Source organism: Lipomyces doorenjongii (genome assembly GCF_038497915.1).
Source record: "Lipomyces doorenjongii strain NRRL Y-27504 unplaced genomic scaffold V1508scaffold_1, whole genome shotgun sequence".
Lineage (NCBI taxonomy): Eukaryota > Fungi > Ascomycota > Lipomycetes > Lipomycetales > Lipomycetaceae > Lipomyces > Lipomyces doorenjongii.
The window spans coordinates 609,656-624,267 of NW_027118068.1; the positions used below are offsets into that span (position 1 = coordinate 609,656).

Sequence of the window (14,612 nt, forward strand, 5' to 3'; positions counted from 1 at the left end):
TACAATCACGGTATATACAGAGAAATATACAGCTAATTTTTAAATGACGGCTCGATGCTGGAGCAAACATCAATGTAGTCTTGCAGCCTATCTTCCTCTCGCGTGTCATATCCCCGATAAAACATTGTCCACCGCTTGTCAGGTAACCGCAAAGATCCTTTCGATCTATCAAAGTACCATCTATTTACCGGATTCTCGGTCCGGGACCGCCATAACAGTTCCTTGGGGAACAGTTTGTCCGACATGGCTTTGAACACGATATCCGCCACGCCAGCGGATCCCTGGTTTCGCCTGAGGACGGCAAACTTGTCGAGGTACGCGACGTGGTCGAGAGGATTTGCAGGAACTTTTTCCCAAGTAATGATAGCGCCACCTTCATAGTTACCTGCGATAACGAGGCCCGCGATGTTGCCGTTTACACGGTTGAGATAGTGCTGCACATCAAGGTCACGCCCGAAAGAGTTTTCAATCAATTCGACGAGCTTAACCATGTCGACATTTGCCACACCGTTGCAAAGCGCCGACAGCCCGTTCGAGACTTGGGTGTCAGAGAAGCTGTTTTTTACCCCTGTCGGTGGGTACTCGGGCAAATACATGCCTTGTGAACAGTAAATCATCATAACCGGCATACCGTGACGAAGAAGTGTGGTGTGTTGAATGGAAGCACGCTTTCCGTCGACAGGCAACGATGACGAAATAACCGGTCGGTCAGTAAGAAGGTTGTATATCAGCGGATTTCGCGTAGACTGTGATGCAGCGACAACGGGCGTCGTGATCAGCCCCGAAGTCGATGCCGGGGCGACTGCTAGAAGTTTTCGAAACGAGTTGAGGTTCGATATGTGCGTTCGATTATATTGCTCGGCTCCACCCTTGTTGGACAAGACGGATAAGACCACTGATTGTCTATTTGGTGGGTACATGACGGAGTCCAGCTCTCGCAAGATATCATCGTACTCTTGCGCAAGATTAACCAGGATATGGGCACCAGAATGCCGCTCCTCACTGGGGATACCTCCCAGCGGATCGATGTAGATAACCTTGTCGAGCGTGATTACTTCAGGAGACGCAATTCCGGATATTTTGTTGACAATCTCATACACAATGTCGTCCGCCGAGGCAATCGCATACCGGCTGGAATGCTCGTTATACACAAGCGGAGTGATAATCGGCACCACTTGGTTCGTCATCTCAATGAACATAAGATGTGGTAAGCTCCACTTAATAGACGATTGAAGATACGGCGCAACATGAGTAAACATGGACGGTAAAATAGCAGCCTTGCCGGGGTGCTTGTGAGAACTCTGAGACATGAGGTTTAAGATCGCTGGACTCGGCAACTTGTCGCAAACCACTGGCTTCTCAATCGCTGCCGCAATTCTCGCAGCAACTCCCGTCATCTGCTTAATCTGCGCACTCGAAGCAAACCCCTCTGCACTTTGCATCCACCCAGGCCCATTTTCCTCTACGGGATCAACCACAATCACAGGACTCAAACCTAACCGCTGCAGTCGCAAAATCGTCTTTCCGATATTTCCAAGTATATTGGGTGTCAAGTCACTGACTCCTCGGACCTTAATAACTGCAACTCGAATCATGTCTTTCAATTCTATCAGAGCAGATCCGTAGAGATCAAACCCTCTCGAGGCCTCTGATACTGACCGTAAGACCTTTTTCGCGAATTCTTTTCGTTTACGCTTCTCTGCAGAATCCAGGTTATCGGAATATTTGTTTATATACGCCCGTGCATCTCTTTTGGTCGCGTGCGTCTGCAAGACAGACAAAATCAGCTCTTTGCTCTCCGAAAACTCGTCTTCTTCATGGGCGTCTTCCTCTACCGTCGGAAATTGTGTCGCACTGACTACATTGCGGTGGAAAGCGATAACAGACCGTCGGAGTAATCTAGTTTTCTTTAAATCATCAGCAAGGAGCGCAAAGTAAAATAATTTTCCAAGGAAACATACCACAGCCGTGGCACTAATCATGCCGCTTCCAAAGCATACTGATTTTCGTAACAAATGTGACATCCGCCAACTAACCGATTTCCAATGATGTTCTAAGTTGTTGGTGCCGCGCGGTATAATAATATATGTCCCGACTCTGTGACTGATGTCAAAACGTCCGTGCTCGGAACAGATAGCTTAAACTTGTCAGCGACTGCAATCCAAAATGCGCCCGACCCGATCTCGTTATGTCTTCTCTGTTATTCTATAGAAAGCCCGTATATAGATCTGTACTGTCAGGCGAATGAAATATGAGTACGAATTCTCCGCAACAATATGTAGTGCTTAGCAAAACTTTTTGCTCTGAGACAAAACTTTGCGAGCTAACTAATGAACGTCAGCCAACTCAAAAGCCGCACAGCACAGAACGGCGATCTCGGTATAGATCTGCATGCTCAGATATACTTGATTTGTCTCAGTAAGTAATTTTGGGCATAGCGCAAATTGCTAATTCTACGATTATCTTAACATGAAGCAATTATATATATTATGGTTGCGGACGAATGCCTATCCTCCCTTTTTAATTAATACTTAGAGGCATAGCACACAGATGCACAAATAAATTACGGAAAATCTGGGAGCCGGCGCCGTCCCACCAGGTGAGACTAAGACCCTAAAAATTAAGCCTTTGCAAATCCGCTCGCGTAGCTGACACTCGAATCCGACAGGTTCTTGCAGTGGCTGCTCTGCTTATACTGCACCCAATAGATCTTGCCAAACCGATACTTGAGCGCTTCTTCCCCAGTTAAATTCTCCTTAGCAACGACCTCGGCTGGGCCGGTGCCAGGAACTGGCCTACGCTGATCCAAAGCTAATTCGACCCCTTTGTTCCGTAGATACTCGATACCAGCAATTAACACGCCTAGAGGATGGCGTCCACATATTGTGTTTTTAGTGCGCGCAAGATATTCCGTCCATTCAGCGTGCGATCCGCCATTCGATACATCCATACCTTTGTAATCCATAATCTCAATGGACTTGTATATCGGAACTTCTGGATTAAGTGAGCCACGAGCATGGGATGACGGCGAGAAATACGACGAGGAGTTAATCGAACGCACGTTCTCGCAATCTGCATCGTCGACGTAGTTAGTATATCCGAATCGTGTGCCCCAGTGACAGAAGTCCGTTGAAATTATAAAGCCATTCTTCGGATCTGCTAGGTATGGCGATAGAAGTTCCCCAAATTCGCGCTCACTGTGTGTGCTGAGTGCGCCTACCATGACAGGGACTAGCGGGCGCATTCCACCTTCAGATCTGTACATGAGGTTAGCTCATCAAAGGTCTCAGTTTAAGCACAACAAGGAGCGCACTCGGAGAGGATCTTGTAGATGTACGGGAGATGCATTTCCAGAGAGTGCTCGTCTTCGTCAGCTGCTTTTGACATTTTCTGAAATTTTCCGGTTTTGCTCAGTTCGTCGATAGCTAGTTAGTACCAGTTAGTTGTACAATGAACTTCACTGATCATGCAACTTCACGTACTCTTAGTGTCAATTGGAATATTTCCCAGGGGAGTCTGGTACTCAGTGCATTGCGATACTGCACAATTAGATAAATAGACATGATGTGAGGGTCCGAGGAGGAAGACGCGTTCACTATGACCTGTTAACGCACATATTATCATCGTTCGGCTCGCACATTCAGCCATGGCCACTGAGCCAAGTTCTTAGATACAACTCAAAGGTAATTGCAGTCTTACATTTTGGATACATCCCATGACTTATAAGCCCAAGCCGCTGTCGGGCCAGAATATGAATATCCAGCATGACTAGATCGTATCACCATGTCAGCATTCACCGCCACGGCCTCCATGAAATTTCCCCCCTGCCAATCAATAATGGTATCAGACAGGCAAAGCGCTCATGTTCACTCACGGAGCAATAATTATTCTCGCGTCCGGAACGGGAAGAGGACCATGTTCAAATGAGGCCGCGGGTACGTTACCAAGGAAGTCAGTCAATTGGTGATCCAGGCTCGTTTTGTCACGGAGGTACCACGATCCGGCATGCGTTGCTGACCTCTCCACTCGCTTCGTGCTCATTGCGTCCGTATAAGTGAATATGTTTGCCCTGGAGAGAAAAGGGTCCAGGGAATGTAGCAAATGGCAAGGGGGTGAGATTATGCCGATTATACCGTTGGTTATGTATAAGCAAGTTTCGATGACCTCATCCCCTGAATTCGGGGGCCCCTGCTCACAATACGCCCCGCAGGCTTCCCTGATAGCTGCCATGGTCAGCAATGGCTAAATGGGTATGCAATAACGTAGGCGAATCGCTATACCGGTGGAGAACTCTTAATGCGTTTATCTCGAGGTATATATTTATATCCCTCGACATTCCAGCTAGTCGAACGCGCCATCATTAATCCTAGCTAACGATTGTTATAGCCCAGCTAGACCGAGAGCTCTAAAGGGAAGCCGCACACATATAGCGTGCATTGGTTAATGACTGCAACCACGATTTCGAATCCGTGGTCGTTAATGCTTTTTAACGCAGCCCAAGTCTTGCTTTTGGTACAGTTTGGAATACGGATGCGGTGGGTTGCATCGCCAGAAATTTTTTTGGCGTCACGGTAAGGCCTGGTATCATCATTCTCCGATCTCCCTTCAAGCACTCTGTCACATCTTGCAAAGCGATAACATAGCATATACTTCGCGCGCATGTAGTATGGCAAGCTTTAGACTCTGCCGCTTAGCCTTTGCTTCTTCAATCCTCAATTGCTCACTCTTGACGGTTAGCAACGCCTACGTCCTCATCTCTTGCTTCTCGCTCTCATCGGTTTGGCTTCCGGGCCATCAGGAAAACCATTATCGAGCCCGAGAGATTCCTCATGGACACTTTGGAACCCTCGATTGAGATACCCATTGCAGTGCTCAGAGCATATGCGAATCTGTCTCAGGCATTTTTTGACAGGCATTGGGAGCTACTTAGAAGACGAGTACTCTGAGTCTGCTCAACACGTCTCATTATTCTGGACCATAGTAACTCGTTCACTGAACAGCCTTGCTTTCTTGAAACAGCAACTGTCAAGTCTAGAAATCCAGGAATTCCGACGACATAGTCTATGATATATCTTGCCGTCTGGAGTGCAAACAAGCTTAACGTGATCGTCAAGGGTTTGGTCAAGGCAAGATAAAACAATTCTTAAGATACCTGGAAATTAAGGAAAAATTTGATTTGCAATCAACAATCGCCGTAATAGCGCTGTTTCGCGAAGATGGAGACCAACGGACAACCAATCATACATCAGCCGTCTGTCCATTCAGCGGAAGACATGTAAGAAAGACTAGCTTATATTGTTCTCTTTCCGCAAGTGGAGACCGCTAAATGGCGCATGATTCAAGATGAACATGGACTATGGCCAGGAGTGTTAGCTTTCTGATGCAGTCAACTGTGGCAATTCCAACAACAGCCGAAGACGCTACATCCTCCATTAAGCGCTATTGCCATAATGACCTAAATGATACAAAAATGGCAAGATGTGTCTCAACTGCGCGTGCAGTCATTGTTGCGAAAAAAAGAACATCCCTCAAAATCCTGACCAAAAGCAATCAAATTTCTGGATGTACACTATTCTTGTTGCGAAATATCTTTAGGCTTCGATCATGAAGTAGGTCAGTAGAGGGTCAAGGGTGGCTGAACTTCGGAGGATGAACTTCCCCGCAATTGGCTATTAGAAAACATCATCTAACAATGCGAATATACTTTACGGTAAATTATAAGCCTTTGCATCTAAACCCACCATCACACCAGAACACCAACTCACCAGTGAAGGGCACAACGCAAAATATACAAGACAGAAAATCAGTAACTCAAACGTATTGCAACGAAACAAATGCACCCTCTATGCCAACACGACGCGTAATCGCTCAACAAACGGTCCGACAAGCTTCGGAATCTCAACCGTAGTAGGCTTAGTCGGTTCCCCATTTCGTCCCCCACGCCTATTCCGTCGCGCACGCGCCCGCCGTTCATATTCAATCGAATCCAACCACTCTTCGTCATCGTCTTCACTCTCACCACCACTCAAATTTGACTGATCAATCGCCAAGTCCTCCAAATCCTCATCGCGCAAGCCGAAATCGCCACCTCTCAGAAGCTGCGGTAACGTTTTTTTCCACTCTGTCTCGTCGATATCGTCCTCGTCAATTTCCTCGTCGTCTACGTTCTCGCCGTTCACCCGGCGCTGACCCTCGCGGAGCTTATCGCGCAGTTTTTTCTCTCGCCATGCCTTCCGCTGACGGTTCCATTCGATCATTGAATCGATTTCCTTCATCAACCGGTCCTTATCCACAGCAACCTTTTCGTCAGTCTGAGAGGAAATCACTTCAGCAGCTGTAGCGTCAATAAATAACTCATTCATGTCTACAGTCGATTTGGGGCCGTCTCTCAAAAATCGCAAAATTTCCTCGATCCACAGCATGAGTTTCGTGAAAAGACCATTGTCATGGATGTGTACTTCGTGAACAAATCGATAGAATGACTCTTGATGGCGTTCGCAGAGGTCGACAAATTTTTGGACGAGCGCGTTCGCGTCTAGGTTGACGCCATCGTCTTCGCGTTCGTCGACGGTTTTGATAAGATCGTCAACAAAAGCTGCCACGTCGGATACACTAGATTTGTTTAGCATAGTTACTAGCAAGTTGCATGTCACATGGTGACTTACGAGTTGTGAACACTCGCGGATTTGTAGACTCGGACCAAGGGCTGATAAAACATAGTGAACACGTCCTTCAAGAGCTCGACGGTGACGCGCTAAACAAATCAGCACTGCTCTAGAACCACTCAATTAGTGAACCTTTACCTCTCCTGAGAGGGATAAAACCATATCCTTATCCCGCTTGCGAATCATTAGTTTGAGCAATGTCTTCAAATTCGAGAAAAATCGCGTCTGGTCGTCAATCTCGACAGTCACATCCTCAACCGCGATATTCCACGCGATCCAAGAATTAATAACGTCGCCAACAATTTTAGAATCAACCGGTGGGCCAATCTCATCTGTTTTGGCAATGGCGACAATAATATCGATTTCCTCATCCTCGGCTTCCCAGTTGATCTGATCCCGTATGTCTTGCTCCGCATTGACGTATTTCTGGATACGGTCGCAGAGTTCATCGTTTTCGATCCTTTTCCGGACCAATTGAATTGCTCGCTCCTGGACCTTGACATCCTCGTACAATGCTATGTACAGAATTCGTTGTAGAAGTGATTTCTGGCCAAAGGGTTGTGCCAAAAATAGATCCAGCATGGCTTTCATCATCGAAACAGGATTCGAGAAGCGAATCACGTTTTTAAGCAGCGCATATGGCATCATCCTATGTATCCGCTTCGTCTGGGCCAGTAGCTCAGATGCGTTGTCCTGACCGACAAATAAATGATAGATCGTCGCCGCAATCTCAATCCGCGCCCACTCGACAAACTTTTGGTATTGCGGTGCAAGATCTGCGAGTTTGTCTTTTTCTCGGATTTCGTTGAAGAAATTGGAGAGGCCGTCGCGCTGGATTAAATTCTTCTTAAATTCAGCCATGTAGTTGTCTAATTCGCGCGCGCGCTGCGTCGCAATTTGGAAGAATTCGAATTGCTCTTCAAGACGCACTGCGTCGGCATCTTGGCGGAGGCGAATGTCAGCTATTTCGGCAGGCGTGATGTCAGAAAGACGGAATGACCTATCGGTCAAGAATTTTCGGAAAATCTCGGATTGGGCCACCGACGCGATTGCGACAAGCGAACGGAGAAACGCGCGGAGTGAAAGACGCTGGAGTTCACCAGGTAGCTTGACTGTACCGGTTTCATTGACCTTGGCTGGGTCTTTCTTTATACTGAGATTCTCGAGGTTGGCGTGAAGTGTTGTAGACGATGCGGGTGATGATGAGAATGACGCGGATTTGTGTCTGGTGAGTGATCTCTTGGAAAATTTGTGGGAGAGAGTTTTCGACACAGATGACGCGGGACCTGGACTTGGAACTGGCGACGTCGACGCCGCTGTTCCACCAGACGAAGCGGAGATTTCCGAGGCAACATGTGAGATTGAACTACGCGGACTGATATCGGGGTCGTCGATGCCTATTGTTGATAGCGCGGCCGAAGGTGGTGCCGAATGAGAGAAGTGGTCATCGCTGACCACGGTGAAATTCTTGTTCTTCATTGGTACTCGCGGAAGGCTCTTTTCCGGGAAGGAGTGTAGCAGCTCTTGGTGTAAATTCCGAAAGTCGGAATACCGACGGGACACGTAGACATCATCTTTCTGGTTCTCCTGTCTTGTCCGGATTAAGAACTCCTAGAAGTCATTAGCTTATGTCTCATATCAATAGGATCTTATATACTCACCAAATGTGATTGACTTCGAACATGCTTTTTCTCATGCACAACTCTAACACCGACTACATTGATATCAACGCCATTGATGAGATACCCATCGACCGCGTTAGCAATCATGAATTTATCCTTATCAGTTGTGTCCACGCCAGCAGTAGTCGTATTGTTCATTATGTCACCATTCAGCCCGGTAGTCGTTGTCCCCAGGTCGATATCATCAACATGCACACCTTTCTCTAAACCGGACGCAGTACGGATGCCGGAAGACATCAGGATCTCTATTAGCTTTTGGATCCGAAATGCGAGTCTTCTGCGCTTTGTCTCTTCTGTCCGGTCGTCCGTCGTGCTTATCCGCTTTGTCGAAAAACTCTCCCAGAACGTCTGCACCTTGTGTTGCCAAAACTCAGTTTCCTTTGTTTGATCCAAGAATGGAAAATTGCGGATATGGTTAACAAACACATGCCGGAGTATTGGAAAGTCAGAGTCTCCAGGACTGACCTCGTTTACCTTGCTGCCTGACACAGAGGTTGTGCTATTTCTACCTATAAAGAAACCCAGCCTGCCGTTCTTGCCATTTGATGAAGCCGAACCATTAGTGTCATCGGCGCGAAACGGCGCACCGAACCGTCGTAGCGCATCAGGTATGCCGAGACTGGCGATTTCGCGCTCGAGCTGAAGGCTGATAAGTTCCTTCTTGAGATAATGCTCCTGTTGGCCGGTAAGAATGCCCGGAGAACCCTCGGCGGCCATTGTGGAGTCCGCGGGAGTAGGCGGAAAGGTGCTGCTTCCGTGATCAGCGAACGATTCTGACTTTAGAAACAGGGAAGTTTCGAGATGGGTGCTAGCTGGCAAGATATTCTCGGGCTAAAGTGACTACATAGATATTTAGAGGGGGAGGGGAAGCATTTGGGATGTAGTGGCTCGAAAGATTGATGATACGGCGGACCCGCAAAGGCTATTGAGGCGACCCGGACCCTTAAGCTGTGAGTTGGTATTACCCTTAATTGCGAGGGAATGTAAGAATGAGATTGCATGTAACGAGTACGATATTCATGCCATCTGAGTACGTTATGACCTTCCTAAGTCTCAAGTTCAGACAATTATATGGACACAACTTTGTCCGGGCCCGCAAGAAAATAGACGGGCCCGACGGCTGGCGGGATTCGGCGGAAGGCTGCGTTAGTTAGCCAAATTGTGGGACGGCTGAGTCCCCGGCCCAAAGTAGTTATGATGTAACATCGTAATTTCTCTGGCACACTATCGAACTAGCATTTTGGTCCGTCAAACATATTCTGAGGACCTACAGTAGATTACTTGGATCCAATTAATCGGATTATAGCTGACTGCTGTATATTATGATTGCGCATTATTTCATATAATTATAACTATTGCATTCACATTGTACAGTCTCGCTGACATTTTCTGATAGCACTTCGGTTGTGGGAGCACTGCTATTAAATCTCGGGTAGAAATAGTAAAATAAAAAATATTTACATATCACGGCGAGTGAGTTGTCTGCTGTTCGGCACTGCGGCACAGTTCAAAACTAAATGTAGATTGTATTTGAAGAGCCATCATAGCAACTTTAATACATGCGGAAACAATGAAGGTAGGTACAAGACCCAGACAACCACAGATCTCACCTAAGTCGCGTCCGTAGTGGCATGTCAATATTATCATACGCTTTTCAATCCACCCAAGGTCGAGACGCGTCGTGTCCGTCCTGAGTCTGTAAATAGTTTAATTGACCTACACTAATCTACAACAAATTAAATCAAATCATTAATGGCAATACCAGCAAAGCAAGTCGGCACGTTCATACCGGCAGAAATATCATTTTTAGCAGAAAACAGCTTGGTCACAATTATTCCACGGCAAGCAATGGAGTCTGTCGGACTAATCGGGGTGCGTGTGAATCGTCCTCCTTTGTATCACCGCGCTTACTGATATACATACAGGGCACGATTCCATCAATGCGACCAATGCGACGAATAGAAGTTCCAATATGGGTTGCCGTCCTGTTAAAAAAACAGTCCCGCTGTAACATAGTGCCACCAAACTGGTTATCAGAAGAGAACCTCAAAATCACATACGACGCCGAAGCGGCCAACATGACTCGATTTTCGGCGAACTTGCCTTGGGAGTGGGTAGAAATTGGCGAGCTAATTCTGGGAAGCGCGCCTGATGACCTCTCGAGTCCTCCGCATGTTATTAGAAATTTATTACGTGACATTCGAGAGGTGCGACAGGCAAAGGCACGTGCCGGTTTGAAAAATTTGAATGACTCATATTTGCAGCTGGATAACGTCGGCGCAATGGAATTAAATGAAATCAGATCATTTGTCACGATGGCTATGAATCAGTTGCGAATCATGCAGGGCACGAGAGAAGGCGCTGAACGACAGGATGTCGATGTTGAGCCTGACGATCAAGACGACGACGATGACGACGATGATCTACCTCGGGAATCTTACGATGACAGTATGCTCACGGCAAAAGGTTACCAGGACAGCTACGACACGGCACGAAATAGTAGGCAGGGAAGCGAGATTGACGGAACTGAAGATGAGCGGGCGTCCATAAACAGCCACACTTTCGTGGGGGTCGGACATATATCAACACAAAACAGGAGCCGAAGCGCCTTGCCACAAGCTCCCTCCTATACTGACGACGATGACGACGGAGATAATGAGGATAACGATATGGAAATAGATGAAGCTTATTTAAATGCCGTTAATGGCAATTAATATACAGTGATTACGTAACGACTGTAGACATGATATGTACAAAATATTGGCCAATGTATTTGCTCATAATGTGCCATTCGTATGTGATGCTCCATTCGCTCCAGCATTGTTCAGCTGCGGAGTAGACTCTGCACCAGGTTCTTTCCAGCTGTGAGCAATTGTTAGCCTCGGTAGCCACGCCATTGAGAAAGAAGCGTACTTACTTCACAATATTATTGTCAACGTCTGCAACGCGTGCGCTTGACACCTTTACTACAATAACCGCGACATTCTCCGCATCAATATATAGTCGCGCGTCTGTTGGATTCGAAGCCAGATGCTTTTCTTTGAAAAATCGTTCCTCCTCTTCGTCATCCACGATCCGCGCGCGGCCATTTAATGTCGCTGAGATACTCGAAAGCTCTGCCTGGTTCATCGACAACAGGAATTGGGTTAGACCTTGTGGAGCATTGTTTGCAGTTTGCTTTGAAACCCAGTCATGCACGAGAATGGAGACCCGTGAGTTCTAAAGTCATAAATCAGTATTGTTTTTGCCATATTATCTGCAGAAACAGTACGTACGACAGTGATGTTAAAGAACTTCTTTGTTTGTCGTTCTGACGTCATGACAATCACAGCATCTTCCTCATATGGTACTGCGTCGCCTTTGGGAATGTAAGTATAATTCATCAGACTGACATGAGGATAGTCTCTGTAAGATGTTCCAAGTTGAAGCTATCACAAGCCAGCGTTAATTACAGTAGTCGCGTCATCGATCATTTGTGGGGTGGAGCAACATACGAAACGAGCAGATTTCAGACAACTAATGACCTCGGCGGGCAATGAACCTCCCTCGTCTGCATCGACGGGTTCGTGCGCATCAGCTAGTATCGGCATGGTGTCTCAATATATTAATCGTGTTGATAACCACTTATTCGAAAGGTATAGGATTCGTAGGAAGTGTATTTTGGTCCTGCCCTTGCTAAACGGTGACTGACTTACTTCCACCATGGCTAAAGGAAACCTTAAATGATGCCCACCACAAAGAGGTCAAAATGTCATCATATTCATTACCGCTGTCGTTTGTTAGTGTTGTCTAATCGCATCCCTCATAGTTATTATATTATTTCAAGTTTACGCGGTTCCAAGCACAGTTGCTGGATTATCGGCCGGATGGCGCTAACTGCAGCCAGCAAAGTAGTCAAACTTAAAAAGTTTCTCGAGACCTCGAGATTTGCGATACGAGTCATTCAGTCGAGCATTGTCGACCTGAACAGTATTCTCAAATTCACCACTTCCAGTCCCGGTGACAATTGGTCTAGTGTTTCCTCCAGTTGTTAATTAAATCAGAAGTATCGAGCCAGGAATATGTCCGAAGTATCAATCAAGGATAACTACACCTTATGCATGCTCGCGTGCGGAACCATGGGCTCCGCTGTCCTCAGCGGCGTACTGGACTCTCTCTTGACCTTCTCTACTACCAGCACGGTTCCTGTACCTGGCCGTTTCTTGGCTTGCGTGACGAGGCAAGAATCCGCCGACAGAATCGAGCGCACATATGGCGACAAAGTTGAGGTCTATTTACACGGTCATCTGAATGCGGTTGCGCAGTCCGATATCGTGGTCTTGGGATGCAAGCCGCAGCTCTGCGAGGAAATTTTGACGAGCAAGGGCATGAAGGAGACATTAAAGGGAAAACTACTGATTAGTGTGCTTGCTGGAACGACGATTAAGCAGATACAGGAGTTTGTTGGACCGGAGACTTTCGTTGTCCGTGCTATGCCTAACACACCATGCAAGGTTCGTTCTCCGTTAATTACGAGCCTATTGAATGCCTTTAACTTTACTACATAGATTCGACAAGGAATGACTGTGATCTCCTTCCCCACACCACCGTCACCATCGAACTCGACAGTTGACCTCGCTCAAATCGTCCCCTCGCCGTCAGTCCGTCCGGCCGTCGAATGGATCTTCTCACAAATTGGCCGCGCCGTCTTTCTAGACGAAAAACACCTTGACGCATGTACTGCGCTTAGCGGCAGTGGGCCGGCGTTTGCGTGTGTCATGTTGGAAGCCATGACTGATGGCGGAGTAATGATGGGCTTACCATTTACTGTTGCTCAGGAGCTTGCTGCACAAAGTACGTCATTTCTGGCTCATTATCCTTTTCATCGGTTTTATTTCTTTATTGTCTGGGTACACAAACTGACTAGTGAATAGCAATGCAAGGCGCCGCGAGAATGGTGCTCGAAGGAAGCCATCCGGCCCAAATCAGAAACTCCGTCTCGACTCCCGGCGGCTGTACTATCGGCGGACTACTAGTCATGGAGGACGGCAAGATTCGAAGCACAATCGCCCGCGCTATCCAGGAGGCTACGAACATTGCGTCTTCTCTTGGCAAGAAGAACTAAAAAAGGCGTTATATCGATGTATATTTTAGATAGGCTTGTTGAAGTGCTGAACAATTGGTATGGACATGCTATATATTACTCAATAACTGTATATTATTCAAAATATCTTACGTCCTTCATTTGTTTTCGACCAGATAATCGCATCAGAAATCATGTTTTGTATGGCAGACACCGAAGATGACAGGTGAAAATGTCAAACCCTGCCTATAATCACGTGACAATGTCGGTGACACGACGCGTCCCAATGATAGGTCCGGATCAAAACAAACTGGACAGACATAGTCGAATTTCGCATTCCAACATAACGTCATGAATTCGAGCTACAATTACAGTTTACAAGGCTGTGTGTCCTCGCTACACGCGAGCGTGGACTTGGTAAGGCCATATTTATTTTCTGATTGATCTATTAATGCTAAATTCTCTCAGCTAGGGTCCTCGATCGCATCACTCAGTTCTGGAGTTGATGACTTGCCGCGAATGAAAACCGTGCTTAAAGCACAGCGCGTAGGTTCTGACTTATATGACAGCAAGGAATGAGGCTCTGACTAATGATAAAATGACAAATAGGTATTCGAGCTGGTGCCAGAGTCTGAGGTCAACTCTGTAAAGACATCTCTTGCTGGGGAAGTCGAGCCACAGATTATCGAGCTTCTTCGACGCGCTGAAGCCGCCATATCGAAACTTGAACGACGGCAGAAGAACTTGATTGCTAAAGTGAGTTCTGTTGTTACCGTTGTGTTTGGGTGTGAATGGGGATACTAATTACAGGTAGGCTGAACTTCAGGAAGTGCGCTTGCAAAGACAGCCACGAGCCCAGGATCCGGAGAACTCGATTGTTGATTCTGATAATGCAAGGAAGTGGAGGACGCTGCAGCAGAAAAGGGAGCGGCTGGACTATTCTCTGTCTAGGTTAAATCTTGCGGCAGAGCAGAAGGTGAGTGTCCTGGATAAACTTCTCATGAATATTGTTGACGAAATGGTTCTGCCTAGCAATGGCAACTTCGGAACATTCAGTGATCTCCAGCGTCATGGGATATTTAAACATTTGTACATTAGTACTAGTAATGGAGTTACCAGGAATAAATTACAGAGTTATTATGCGTCCTTGTTCCTTCACTCTGCCATTATGGCATATGTTAGGGCTTGATCTTGCATTTAGCA

General features: G+C 46.8%; 7 protein-coding genes across 7 annotated transcripts; 3 read left to right on the forward strand and 4 right to left on the reverse strand.

The window, feature by feature from the left end:
* Positions 1-32: 32 nt before the first annotated feature.
* V1508DRAFT_401515 (uncharacterized protein) lies at positions 33-1,982 on the reverse strand (the record flags this gene model as incomplete). The annotated part of the gene is made up of 2 exons (XM_066938422.1): positions 33-1,907; positions 1,962-1,982. The coding sequence occupies 2 exons, from the start codon at positions 1,980-1,982 to the stop codon at positions 33-35; spliced, it is 1,896 nt and encodes a 631-aa protein (XP_066799152.1).
* A 488-nt stretch (positions 1,983-2,470) lies between these two features.
* Positions 2,471-4,334, reverse strand: V1508DRAFT_408050 (MEMO1 family). The gene is made up of 5 exons (XM_066938956.1): positions 3,875-4,334; positions 3,700-3,768; positions 3,483-3,595; positions 3,314-3,425; positions 2,471-3,257 (listed from the first exon to the last, which is right to left on the reverse strand). Exons 1-5 carry the CDS (start codon positions 4,228-4,230, stop codon positions 2,621-2,623), a joined length of 1,287 nt encoding a protein of 428 aa, XP_066799153.1. The 5' UTR covers positions 4,231-4,334; the 3' UTR covers positions 2,471-2,620.
* Positions 4,335-5,843: 1,509 nt separating this feature from the next.
* On the reverse strand, positions 5,844-9,064 carry V1508DRAFT_347229 (uncharacterized protein; the record flags this gene model as incomplete). Its single annotated transcript, XM_066936686.1, has 4 exons — positions 5,844-6,612; positions 6,666-6,754; positions 6,804-8,276; positions 8,327-9,064. 4 exons carry the CDS (start codon positions 9,062-9,064, stop codon positions 5,844-5,846), a joined length of 3,069 nt encoding a protein of 1,022 aa, XP_066799154.1.
* A 940-nt stretch (positions 9,065-10,004) lies between these two features.
* On the forward strand, positions 10,005-11,137 carry V1508DRAFT_408060 (uncharacterized protein). Its single transcript, XM_066938957.1, has 2 exons — positions 10,005-10,219; positions 10,273-11,137. Exons 1-2 carry the CDS (start codon positions 10,100-10,102, stop codon positions 11,059-11,061), a joined length of 909 nt encoding a protein of 302 aa, XP_066799155.1. The 5' UTR covers positions 10,005-10,099; the 3' UTR covers positions 11,062-11,137.
* On the reverse strand, positions 10,921-12,208 carry V1508DRAFT_363222 (uncharacterized protein). Its single transcript, XM_066937261.1, has 4 exons — positions 11,842-12,208; positions 11,623-11,775; positions 11,265-11,566; positions 10,921-11,209 (listed from the first exon to the last, which is right to left on the reverse strand). The coding sequence occupies exons 1-4, from the start codon at positions 11,935-11,937 to the stop codon at positions 11,125-11,127; spliced, it is 636 nt and encodes a 211-aa protein (XP_066799156.1). The 5' UTR covers positions 11,938-12,208; the 3' UTR covers positions 10,921-11,124.
* Positions 12,083-13,608, forward strand: V1508DRAFT_379051 (pyrroline-5-carboxylate reductase dimerization-domain-containing protein). Its single transcript, XM_066937647.1, has 3 exons — positions 12,083-12,840; positions 12,895-13,180; positions 13,261-13,608. Exons 1-3 carry the CDS (start codon positions 12,409-12,411, stop codon positions 13,449-13,451), a joined length of 909 nt encoding a protein of 302 aa, XP_066799157.1. The 5' UTR covers positions 12,083-12,408; the 3' UTR covers positions 13,452-13,608.
* V1508DRAFT_408066 (DASH complex subunit Spc19) lies at positions 13,587-14,554 on the forward strand. Its single transcript, XM_066938958.1, has 5 exons — positions 13,587-13,826; positions 13,878-13,955; positions 14,019-14,165; positions 14,224-14,385; positions 14,442-14,554. The coding sequence occupies exons 1-5, from the start codon at positions 13,761-13,763 to the stop codon at positions 14,466-14,468; spliced, it is 480 nt and encodes a 159-aa protein (XP_066799158.1). The 5' UTR covers positions 13,587-13,760; the 3' UTR covers positions 14,469-14,554.
* Positions 14,555-14,612: the final 58 nt, after the last annotated feature.

Bases quoted from the DNA above. Each gene is read 5' to 3' on its own strand.
- V1508DRAFT_408050 (XM_066938956.1), bottom strand. From the start codon at position 4,230: ATGGCAGCTATCAGGGAAGCCTGCGGGGCGTATTGTGAGCAGGGGCCC. The intron at 3,596-3,699 runs GTAAGACTGCAA...AACAGGTCATAG, and splicing joins TCATGGGATGTATCCAAAAT to TGAACGCGTCTTCCTCCTCG. The intron at 3,258-3,313 runs GTGCGCTCCTTG...CCTCATGTACAG, and splicing joins ATCTACAAGATCCTCTCCGA to ATCTGAAGGTGGAATGCGCC.
- V1508DRAFT_363222 (XM_066937261.1), bottom strand. From the start codon at position 11,937: ATGCCGATACTAGCTGATGCGCACGAACCCGTCGATGCAGACGAGGGA. The intron at 11,567-11,622 runs GTACGTACTGTT...TTATGACTTTAG, and splicing joins AGTTCTTTAACATCACTGTC to AACTCACGGGTCTCCATTCT. The intron at 11,210-11,264 runs GTAAGTACGCTT...AATTGCTCACAG, and splicing joins GTTGACAATAATATTGTGAA to CTGGAAAGAACCTGGTGCAG.
- V1508DRAFT_379051 (XM_066937647.1), top strand. From the start codon at position 12,409: ATGTCCGAAGTATCAATCAAGGATAACTACACCTTATGCATGCTCGCG. The intron at 12,841-12,894 runs GTTCGTTCTCCG...TTTACTACATAG, and splicing joins TGCCTAACACACCATGCAAG to ATTCGACAAGGAATGACTGT. The intron at 13,181-13,260 runs GTACGTCATTTC...ACTAGTGAATAG, and splicing joins TCAGGAGCTTGCTGCACAAA to CAATGCAAGGCGCCGCGAGA.
- V1508DRAFT_408060 (XM_066938957.1), top strand. From the start codon at position 10,100: ATGGCAATACCAGCAAAGCAAGTCGGCACGTTCATACCGGCAGAAATA. The intron at 10,220-10,272 runs GTGCGTGTGAAT...ATATACATACAG, and splicing joins AGTCTGTCGGACTAATCGGG to GGCACGATTCCATCAATGCG.
- V1508DRAFT_408066 (XM_066938958.1), top strand. From the start codon at position 13,761: ATGAATTCGAGCTACAATTACAGTTTACAAGGCTGTGTGTCCTCGCTA. The intron at 13,956-14,018 runs GTAGGTTCTGAC...AATGACAAATAG, and splicing joins CCGTGCTTAAAGCACAGCGC to GTATTCGAGCTGGTGCCAGA. The intron at 14,166-14,223 runs GTGAGTTCTGTT...AATTACAGGTAG, and splicing joins AGAAGAACTTGATTGCTAAA to GCTGAACTTCAGGAAGTGCG.